Below are 10,711 nucleotides of genomic sequence, written 5' to 3'. Positions count from 1 at the left end.
GCTGTGTGTGAATTGGCTGCCGCGTTTTCTACATTACAACAGTGACTACACTTCAAAATTATTTCATTGACAGTGTCAGCATGGCTCAATGGGTAGTTCTACATTTCAAAAAGTACTTCATTGGCTGAAAAGCACTTTGGGACGTCCTATGGGCGTGAAAGGCGCGATATAATTTAATCTTATCTCATCATGTACCTGCTGTAATATGTAACTTGACACCTCAAGTTTTTAACCAGAGCCCGCCCCTCTGCCTCTCGCCGATTGGTGGCTTGCCAGCTCACTCGGACGGGCCGGGATAAATGACTGGTGGAGCCGAGTGCCAATCACGCGGAGCCTGGAACACGGCAGTGGAAGGGAAGAGTGTCAAAAAGTGCCAGAATATATTGGGAGGCTCGGCATTGGCTGGGTGCGAGTGAAGTGTGCGCAAGGGGCGCGCTCGATAGATGCCGGTCTGCTGCGCTGCAGAAGGGGCTGCTGATTGTGAAACTGAGCCCCCCCCCCCCACACACGCACACCCTCACCGCCCTGTGTGTGGAGCAGATGGCCAGCAGCATACTGAGGGGCGCTTTGGGCGGGGGCTGCTCGGAGGAGCCCGTCTTCGCGCAACTCAAGCCGGTGAGTGTGGGCAGCGAGGAGCAGGCGGCGATGTTCGGGGGCACGAAGAGTTCTGCGGCCAGGATGCTGGCGGCGGAGAGCCAGGCGGACGATCTGGCCCAGGTACGGCTCCAGGGGGCAGGGGGGCAGTGCCAGGGCTACCTGACAACAGGCGTGTCTTCCTCAGAGAAATGTCACCCAAAAAAAAAACTTTTAAACAAAGTTCTTGGAACCTGTCATTGCGAAACAACTTTGTATAACGCCCCCCCCCCCCCAATCCCATCGCAGAAGTTTCCTAACTTGGTTTAAAAAAAATCTCATTTGAGAATAAACGTGTCTGTCATGAGTTTGTAAAAAGTTGGGATACTTTTTCAGGAAGTGCTGGAATGAACGCCTGTTTGTCAATCTCTCCAAGTTTTTTCTTTCATTTATAATCCTCGGGCTTCAAACTTATAAAGTTATCGAAGTCCCCAAAATGTATTAAGAGGGAGTGGACGGGGGACGGACGCTACACTTTGTTGGTGGGTTGGTGACGGGGGGGGGGAAACCCTTTCCCGCCCATTTGTTTAACCTAAGCCCTGGTGTTTCTGGGCGCTGGAGAGCCACAAGCTCTGCGTGTTGCTGCTAATGTGGGGCAGCCCGCGCGGTGGGCAGCCAGTGCAAGCTGCTGCTGTGGGCCATCTCGGTGTGGACTTCAAACCACACCCCATCTCTTCCAGCACAGCAGAGAGAACCAGTTGTCAGATGCTGCCGCACCCACCATAGGTGCAGCCTCTCCATATTGACCTCCACCGTGTCCTGAGTTATAAAGCACGTTAAACTCGAAGGAAGTGGAAGTGTGTTTTTTTTTGCATTGGAATTGTAAAGAAAGCAGAGTTGTCATTGTTTAGCTGGTAGTACATTGATTTGAAGATACAGAGCAGGGTTGGATAGGCAATCCCACGACTGCATCTCTGCCTCCCAGTTGCAGGCGGGAGTGGCACCTTCGTGTAAACTGGTAAAGAATGACTTGCATTTCTCTAGCGCCTTTCACAACCTCAGGGCATCCCAAAGCGCTTTACAGCCAATGAAGTACTTTTGAAGTGTGGTCACTGTTACAAAGTGAGAAATGGTAATGTTGCAGTGGGTTAAAGCGATGGGATGTATGTGAGGGGGGAGCAATGTGTTCCCCATCTCCCTCCAGACGATACAGTGTGCAGTATGCACCAGGCGAGGGCGAAGATGTGCTTTTTTTTTTGAATTATTACTTTTTTTGGTTGCTGACTGAGAGTGCTGCAGCTGGTTTAGCACTTGCCGTGTAGCATCTGACCCTCTTCTCGCCCACACAGCGAGTCATTGAGACCAGAAAAAACTTCCCAGCACTTTGAAACTCTCCCTGAGCCACTGTACCCAAAATATGCCAACGACAGCTGGAAGGGCTATAATCAGAAAACTCTAAACGTGTGGCCAGCACCAAACTTTGTAACATTTTTCAAGGGGTTGATAGAATCCGAATTCACTGCATGGTTCGAGTACAGTCATTGATCAGATTTTCCATTAGTCAGCTGATTTTCATTGCCGGGTGGGGGGGGGCGAGATATTGCTAAAAAAATATTTGGCATTATGTGGGGCCTTTTACAGATGAAGGGGGAATGTGGCATTTGTATCTTCAACAGCACTGTGCTGGATGAATGTTTTCCTGATGACACTGTGAAAACCCACCACCCTGTGTTGATCTGTGTGTCAGGTCATTACCGAATGGCGTTTTCTATTTCAGATATTTTGATCTGTTTTGGAAAATATTTGAACAACTGTCTTGCAGTTTAAGTATTGCTTCAACTTTTTTTGAACTCATAAGGAATGTATAACCTCATTTCCCCTGTATACCGTAAATGTATGGCAAAGCCTTATATATGTATTATTGTAATGGAATATTTTTTTAAAAACTTAAAATCTCAATATGGTGCTTTCCCTAAGTAACTTAAGCATGCTGTTTCACTTCAAATGGTAGCCCGCACATCATAATCCTTACACTTAAATGTTTCGAAATTATTAAAAGTGGTAAACGATGTGGATGTGTTGCATAAAACAGGTTCTCTGATTTTAAAGTCTACGTATACAAGTGGTTCAAAAGATCAGAGGAAAGCAAGTAAAGGAATAAGAAGCAGCTGGATTAGGTTGCTGTTGTGAGAGTGCAGTGAAATGTTTCTGGTATGCTGGAGGTGACTGCTAATTCCTGGTACCAGTTTCAGATGACTCTGTACAATCCTATCCCAAACAAATGGAACGGCTAGATTTGCAAGCTGCCAGAAGTTCGTGTGTATGGTGGACCCCTGTTAAAGATGTGGACTTGTGTTCAGCATGCCTATTGTTACTGGACATATTAAAATGTATTGATACCAATGTTGTTTAAGAAAAGGTGCATTTAAGCCAATGTGCATAAAGGTTGTATGACTCTTTTAATTCATCAGCTCAAATTGATTTCACTAAAGAGAAAGACTTCACTTTAGTGAAATCAGTGACAACCAGTACTTCATCCTAGTGTTGAAAGTCACTTACTGCCGATACAATCTATAATTGAACTGCTAAGTTTTTTTTAAACAGTTCAAGTGGATGTAGTATGAAAACTTTACATGCCCACCATTATTTAACTGCAATCCTTGTGACTGCGCTAAACTGCATGCCTTCAGCTGTTTTAACCCTTCCAGTGATGTCACTGACATGCCTGCCTTGTCGGGAAAAGCAACATGTTTTCAACAATGGATTGTACAATCTAATTGTAGCTCGAGGCTTGCTCAGTGCACAACTTGTCCATACACTCGGTTTTTAATTGTGCAGGGGCATGCCCCACAGTTAACCCTGTAACTTCTGACTACAATTTAGAAGCTTAGAAATAAGATACAGTTTCCTCCCATTTGCTCCAATCCTGTTCAAAGATTCAGAGTTCAGTTTTGGGATGACATGATTTTTGTCTCATGTTGCCAATTACCAGTTTTTCATTCTAGAATTTATGAGGAACTGAAAAGTGAAGAGCCTTTATTGGCATGAGTACACAGATTGTGAATTTGAAGTTGACCTCTCCTAACTAATGATGTTGAAAATAAGTGTCCGAATAGAAAAATATATTGTGTTTGTTTGTGTGTGTGGGGAGGATGTGTGGGTGGGGTGAAGAAAAGAGAAAGGGTTTAAAAAGTATTTAACTGTAAAATTTTCTCAATATTTGAAGTTCTGTGATTATAGATATTCAGGGTGGAAACAACAACAACAACTTGTATTTATATAGCACCTGTTTAATGTAGCAAAACATCCTCATCATGGTTCATTTTGTAGCACTCTCACCTCTGAGTCAGAACTTTGAGCACAAAAATCTAGGCTGTCACTCCAGTGCAGTGCTGAGGGAGTGCTGCACTGTTGGAGGTGCCGTCTTTTGGATGAGATGTGAAACCGAGGCCTCCTCTGCTCTCTCAGGTGGACGTAAAAGATTCTATGGCACTATTCGAAGGAGAGCAGGGGAATTATCCCCGGTGTCCTGGCCAATATTTATCCCTCAATCAACATAACAAAAACTGATTATCTGGTCATTATCACATTTGTCATCATCATAGGCAGTCCCTCGGAATCGAGGAAGACCTGCTTCCACTCCTGAAGTGAGTTCTTTGGTGGCTGAACAGTCCAATACGAGAACTACAGTCCCTGTCACAGGTGGGACAGACAGTCGTTGATGGAAGCAGTGGGTGGGACTGGTTTGCCGCACGCTCTTTCCACTGCCTGCGCTTGATTTCTGCATGCTCTCGGCGATGAGACTCGAGGTGCTCAGCGCTCTCCCAGATGCACTTTCTCCACTTAGGGCGGTCTTTGGCCAGGGACTCCCAGGTGTCAGTGGGGTTGTCGCACTTTATCAGGGAGGCTTTGAGGGTGTCCTTGTAACGTTTCCGCTGCCCACCTTTGGCTCATTTGCCGTGAAGGAACTCTGCATAAAGCACTTTGGGAGTCTCGTGTCTGGCATGCTAACTATGTGGCCTGCCCAGCAGAGCTGATCGAGTGTGGTCAGTGCTTCAATGCTGGAGATGTTAGTCTGGATGAGGATGCTGATGTTGGTGCGCCTGTCCTCCCAGGGGATTTGTAGGATCTTGCGGCGACAACATTGGTGATATATCTGCAGCGACTTGTGGTGTCTACTGTACATGGTCCATGCCTCTGAGCCATGCAGGAGGGTGGGTATTACTACAGCCCTGTAGACCATTAGCTTGGTGGCCTGGTCTTCGAACACTTTTTTCCTCAGGCGGCCGAAGGCTGCGCTGGCGCACTGAAGGCGGTGTTGAATTTTGTCGTCAATGTCTGCTTTTGTTGATAAAAGGCTCCCGAGGTATGGGAAATGGTCCACGTTGTCCAGGGCCGCACCATGGATTTTGATGTCTGAGGGGCAGTGCTGTGCGGCGAGGACAGGCTGGTGGAGGACCTTTGTCTTACGGATGTTTAGCGTAAGGCCCATGCTTTCGTATGCCTCAGTAAATACGTCGACTATATCCTGGAGTTCAGCCTCAGAATGTGCGCAGACGCAAGTGTCGTCCGCGTACTGTAGCTCAACGACAGAGGTTGGGGTGATCTTGGACCTGGCCTGGAGGCAGCGAAGGTTAAACAGCTTCCCACTGGTTCTGTAGTTTAGTTCCACTCCAGCGGGGAGCTTGTTGACTGTGAGGTGGAGCATGGCAGGGAGGAAGATTGAGAAGGGAGGGTTGGAGCGATGATGCAGCCCTGTTTGACCCCGGTCCGGACGTGGATTGGGTCTGTGATGGATCCGTTGGTAAGGATCACGGCCTGCATGTCATCGTGGAGCAGACGGAGGATGTTGACAAACTTTTGGGGGCATCCGAAACGGAGGAGGACGCTCCATAGACCCTCGCGGTTGACAGTGTCAAAGGCCTTTATAAGGTCGAAAAAGACCATGCTCCCTGCTGTCGCACTGCAACGATCATGTCCATTGTGCCCCGTAGGGGACGAAATCCGCACCGTGACTCCGGAAGGAGCTCCTCGGCCTCAGTGAGAAGACGGTTGAGGACTCTAGCGACAACTTTCCCAGTGGCTGATAGCAGAGAGATTCCTCTATAATTGCCGCAGTCGGACTTGTCCCCTTTTTTAAAGATGGTCACGATCACTGCATCTCTGAGATCTCCCGGCATGCTCTCCTCCCTCCAGATGAGAGAAGTGAGGTCATGTATCCACGCCAACAACGCCTCTCCGCCATACTTTAGCGCCTCAGCAGGGATTCCATCCACTCCTGTAGCCTTGTTGTTCTTGAACTGTCTTATGGCTTTTCCTACCTCGTGCATTGGGGTTTCACTGAGATGGTGGCGGGTTGCATGCTGCAGGATAGAGTCGAGAACACTCGAGTCAAAGGCAGTCTCGGTTGAGGAGATCTTCGAAGAGCTCCTTCCAGCAGACCCTGACTGCCTCGGTGTCCTTGATAAGTGTTTCCCCATTCTTGGCAGCAGTGGGGTGGGGCCTTGGGAGTTTGGACTGTAGATGGCCTTGACTGCGATGAAGAATCCTCGCACATCATGGCTGTCGGCCAGTTGTTGTATCTCCTGTGCTTTCTATATCCACCACCTGTTCTTTAGGTCCCGGGTTTTTTGTTGGACCTCAGCCTTGAGCCGCCTGTCATGTTGCTTTGCTGCTCCCAAGTTGGGTTGTTGCTTGACGCTCCGAAATGCTCTGCGCTTGCGATCTCTTGGATCTCATGATCATTCTCATCAAACCAGTCCTGGTGTTTTCTGGTTGTGTGACCAAGCGTCTCTTCGCAGGCACTGGTTATGGAGGCCTGGAGGGCAGACCAAGCGCTGTGGGCATTCTGCGTCTAGGGGTCATCAAGGCACGCCAGGTTAGCTGTGAGGCGCTGGCTGCATAGAGCTCTCTTAGCTGGGTCTTTAAGTGCCCCAGCATTGACTTTTTTGTGGCACTGCTTCTGCTGTCCCCTCTGCTTTGGGGCTATGTTGATGTCGATGATGGATCGGATTAGGCGGTGGTCCATCCAGCAGTTATCAGCTCCTGTCATGGCGCGGGTGATGCGCACATCCTTATGATCCCTGGCACGGACGATGACAATAGTTGAGCAGGTGCCAATGTTTGGAGCGAAGGTGTTGTCACGATGTCTTGTATTTGTCCCTCTGGCAGAACAGGGTGTTGGTGATGAGAATTCATGTTCTAGACATTTTGTCAGGAGTAGGGTACCGCTGGAGTTGGCTTTCCCTACCCCCCCTCTGCCAATCACGCCCCCCCCCCCAGAGGGCTGTGTCTTTGCCGACCCTGGCGTTGAAGTCACCTAGGAGGATCAGATTGTCGCCCGCGGGGACACGGGACAGGGATGTTTCGAGGTTGGAATAAAAACCCTCTTTGGTCTCATCAGTTGCATCGAGTGTTGGGGCGTATGCACTGATGACTGTGGCGCATTGGTTCCGGGATAGGGTGAGTCAAAGAGTCATGAGGCGTTCATTAACCCTGAAGGGAATCTTTGAGGCGGTTGACCAGCTCATTTTTGATGGCGAAGCCGACTCTGTGAAGGCGCCGTTCTTCCTCTGGTCTTCCTTTCCAGAAAAAGGTGTAACCTCCACCTTGCTCCTTGAGTTGACCTTCCCCTGCCCGCCGGGTCTCACTTAGGACGGCGATGTCGATGTCAAAATGTCTTAAGTTCCCGGGCAACTGTGGCGGTGCGGCGTTCCAGCCTGTCGCTGTTGGAGTTGTCAATGAGGGTCCTGACGTTCCAGGTCCTGAACTTCATGTTAACGGAGTGGAATGTCTGTGCATGAGTTCTTTTAACGTGGGTTGGCCGTTGCACACCGGCCACCACACAGGCTTAGCTGAGCAAGGTCTTGGTCCAGTGGCAAGGGGGTCTAAAAATGACTGGAGACCAGGCATTGCTGTATGAGCCTAATTACCTATGGCGAGATGTTGGCCACAAGCTCGGCGCCGAGTAGCGCCCTTGATGGTAGGTGGTCCGAGGCTTGGTTGGGGGCAGGCATTAGGAAGGTCAGCTGTTCGCGAGAGTTCCGGGTGGGAGATCAGCAAGGAGTGAGAGGGTGGAAGAGTCATAGCCGTGATGCTCACCAGTGGAAGAGGCCCAGTCACCAGTGGGGAAGGAGGTCCAGCCGTCGACGAGGAGAGGGATGTAGGCCCGCCGCTGAACGGATGAGACCCCACCGCAAGAGAGATGTAGGCCCACCGCAGGAGGGGGGAGGTGATGTCCCGGTCGCCTGGTCGGAAGCACACCTGCTCGCCAGGCGTCGTCGTGAGTAACCCGGTTTCAAATGACTGAAAATGATGCTAATAAACACACCAAACTATTTTCTAGTTAGATTGGGGTACAGTATTCAATTCCTTTAATAAAAATTTTTAAAAGAAAATAATTCTTGAAAGTTCCTCCACGTTGTTTAAAAGTTTCTTCAGAAGTTTGAAAAGTTTCTCCCGAAGTTTTAACAAAGTTTTCCCAAGTTTATTTAAAAGTTTCTCCAGATGTTTTAAAAGTTTGCCCAAGTTGTTTAGAAGTTTCCAAGTTGATTAAAAGTTTAACATGAAAGTCAGTAGTAAGCTACCTCCCTTGGTACTGTTCCATGGGCGTGCCAGCCCTCTGCAGCTGCACAGAGCCCTGGCTAGACTACACCTGGAGCACTGCGGGGAAGTAGAGGCCCAGTCATCTCCGAAGTGGGTCCGAACGCCTGGACGCCACTGGGGAGAGGTCTGGATGCCGCCCGGGGGCCCAAACGCCTCGACGCTGCCCGGGGCCTGAACTCCTGGTCGCCGCTGGAGGCCCGAACGCCTTTGTTCCCTGACTTGGCCTTGGGATCTCCCCGGACAGTTGACTGTCGGCCGCTCCTCCTAGGGTGACAACTGAACTGAGCTCAAACCTACAGTTCCTGCCACTGCCCGCATCCGGTCGACGACGGTGATGTTGCTGCAGACCCGGCAGTCCAAGGGTCGCCGGAAGGGGCTGGGGAAGTCGGGCAGCCCGACCCACGCACAGCTCCTATGCGATGTGAACCACTTCACGCGGAGACTATTTCCCCCCCCCCCCCCCCCCCCTCAGGGTGTCCCTGTTGTTTGTAGGGGCTTGCTGTGTGTAAATTGGCTACTATGTTTTTTACATTACAACAGTCCCTTCTAAAAGTACTTCATTGGCTGTAAAGCACTTTGGGATGACCGGTGGTTTTGAAAGGCGCTATATAAATGCAAGTCTTTTTAACATATCCGCGTCAGATTTGGCCGGTTAATGATCCTACCCCACATGTCCTAGAGCAATTCTATTCCAGTTCTTTAAAAATAAAAAAAATCCTGTGCCGTGTTTTTTCCTGGACTTGTATTACATTTTCTTAGAGAAACCAGAAGTGAAGGCGCTGATCCAGGATAAGTACGCAAAGAATACAAGATACATCAGGAAGTACAGATTAGAGGGGTGAAATTTCCCTGCGCTCAAGTTTGGGCTGCTTAACTCAAATTAAGTGATTTTCTTTTCACCCGGCAGTAGTCGGATGTTAGAGCCACGAAATTGGGCACATTACCTTAAAATAATCATCCGGGCGCTCTGGGGTGGGCGTGAGTCAGCGCGGCGTTGAGCACGTTAGCGCTGCGCTGTGAGTCAGCGCAACGCAGTCGTGCCACGTCGCGCTGACGTGTCGTAACGTCCCTCCCCTTCTCTTGAAGGGGAGAGCCGCTGTGAACTCTGCAGCTACCTCCATGGCACCCACTGGGAGAGTTTCGGCTGGATAGGCGGCCCGGCCGAACCCGCGTCCGCCATTGTCGTACCGACTGCAAAGTCGGGCGGCAAAAAAAAAAGATGGCGACCGCGGCACAAGGCCCTCCCCTTTAAGGGCGGCCGGGGCACCCCAGCCCACGACCGTTTTGCGACCCACAAAGCTGTCGTTGGCATCGCCCCACGCCAATCTGGCGCCCCGCGGGGCAATTTCCCCCACGGGGCTCAAAGGGGTCGACATAAGGCAATAAGAGGTCGGCGTGCCTCATCGTCGTGTGCGTCCCCCCCTTAGGGTGAAAAGTAAGGGAGCAGGAAGAGAGATATAACATGGTGTAATTGGAACTTAGAAAGAACAACAGGGAGAAGTTCAGAGGGTCACCAGAGTATTGACAAATGAAGCAAGTTAAGAAAGATAACCGGGAAAGAGATTGGACCCTAGATGCGAGAGGTTGCTTATCAAGAAATTAATATTTGCTTGCATCCTGTGTTAAAGCCTTTCCAGATATCAACATTGTTTGAAGTCATGAGTTGCTATTGCACTATTATTTTAACTGATTCTGGGAGCCATGTGCCCATGAGCTAGTGCCTGGCATTTATGTTGTTAAATCAATTGTCTGTAGCTCCTGAGCAGACTTAGAGATCCAGATAAATGGGTATACAGTGTGTCACTCACTGGGCGATGGAAAACTGTTTCCATAGCATTAACGCCAGGAGCTGGCTTTGAGAATCTGAATAAGATAAATATATAAAATCGCTTTTGGATGGACTTAGGCTTCGTAGAGAGCTAGTAGATGTTGCGAAGAAGCAAGAAAGTTAGTTTAGCAATGATAGAGATGTGAGGTTTCAGTGGCGGTCAAAGAAGGTATGAGAGGCTAAGACTGTTGATCAGATAAGAGATGGTGGCAGTGGTTAGACTTTGAAGGAACAGGAACGTTATGGAACACTGTCTCTGTATTTTATAAAATAAGATTATCAGGGATAGATGTCATTTTGTTTGGTGCGAATTAAGCAAAGGGAAATTCTATCTTTCACCTGCCATGATTACTGTTAGAATTCCGAGTGTAATATGTCATGAATAAACACTGCAGCCGGTGATTGATTTTCAAGTGACAAACCGATTTAGCTAAAGGTCATTCACACAATCATGTGAAAAAATGATTGGCTGATGACTTAGCAAAAGCGACAGAGAGAAACTAATCTAATTGGCATGGTGGTAATAAATCGTACTGAGGCAACGGTATTGTAGGCGGCATTCAGATGTTTGCCTACCAAATATTGTTCCACTTTGTTGTTCTTCCTTCCTTCCTTCCTTCTTCTCTGCTCACTGTACAGTGTTGCATCCCATTCACGATTTAACAAGCAAGTTTACCAAAATTCAGAGATTTTCTGAGGGTGATC

The 10,711-nt window shown here is 49.0% G+C and overlaps 1 protein-coding gene across 4 annotated transcripts in view; it reads left to right on the top strand.

Moving 5' to 3' along the window:
* The first annotated feature begins 458 nt into the window (after positions 1 to 458).
* The window catches only part of LOC139274956 (Krueppel-like factor 5), a 62,288-nt gene continuing 52,035 nt past the window's right edge, over positions 459 to 10,711 (top strand). The window contains exon 1 of one of the 4 annotated variants that reach the window (XM_070891727.1): positions 459 to 615. In XM_070891727.1, coding sequence (XP_070747828.1) covers positions 541 to 615 — 75 coding nt within the window. In that variant the 5' untranslated portion in view covers positions 459 to 540. Of the gene's footprint in view, positions 718 to 10,711 lie in introns of all 4 variants that reach the window. The other 3 variants (XM_070891726.1, XM_070891728.1, XM_070891729.1) reach the window with 3 other exon arrangements.

This window comes from Pristiophorus japonicus, chromosome 10, assembly GCF_044704955.1.
Source record: "Pristiophorus japonicus isolate sPriJap1 chromosome 10, sPriJap1.hap1, whole genome shotgun sequence".
In the NCBI taxonomy this organism is placed as follows: Eukaryota; Metazoa; Chordata; class Chondrichthyes; family Pristiophoridae; genus Pristiophorus; species Pristiophorus japonicus.
The sequence above is the reverse complement of the archived record's forward strand: the minus strand, read 5'-3'. Positions and strand labels throughout refer to the sequence as shown.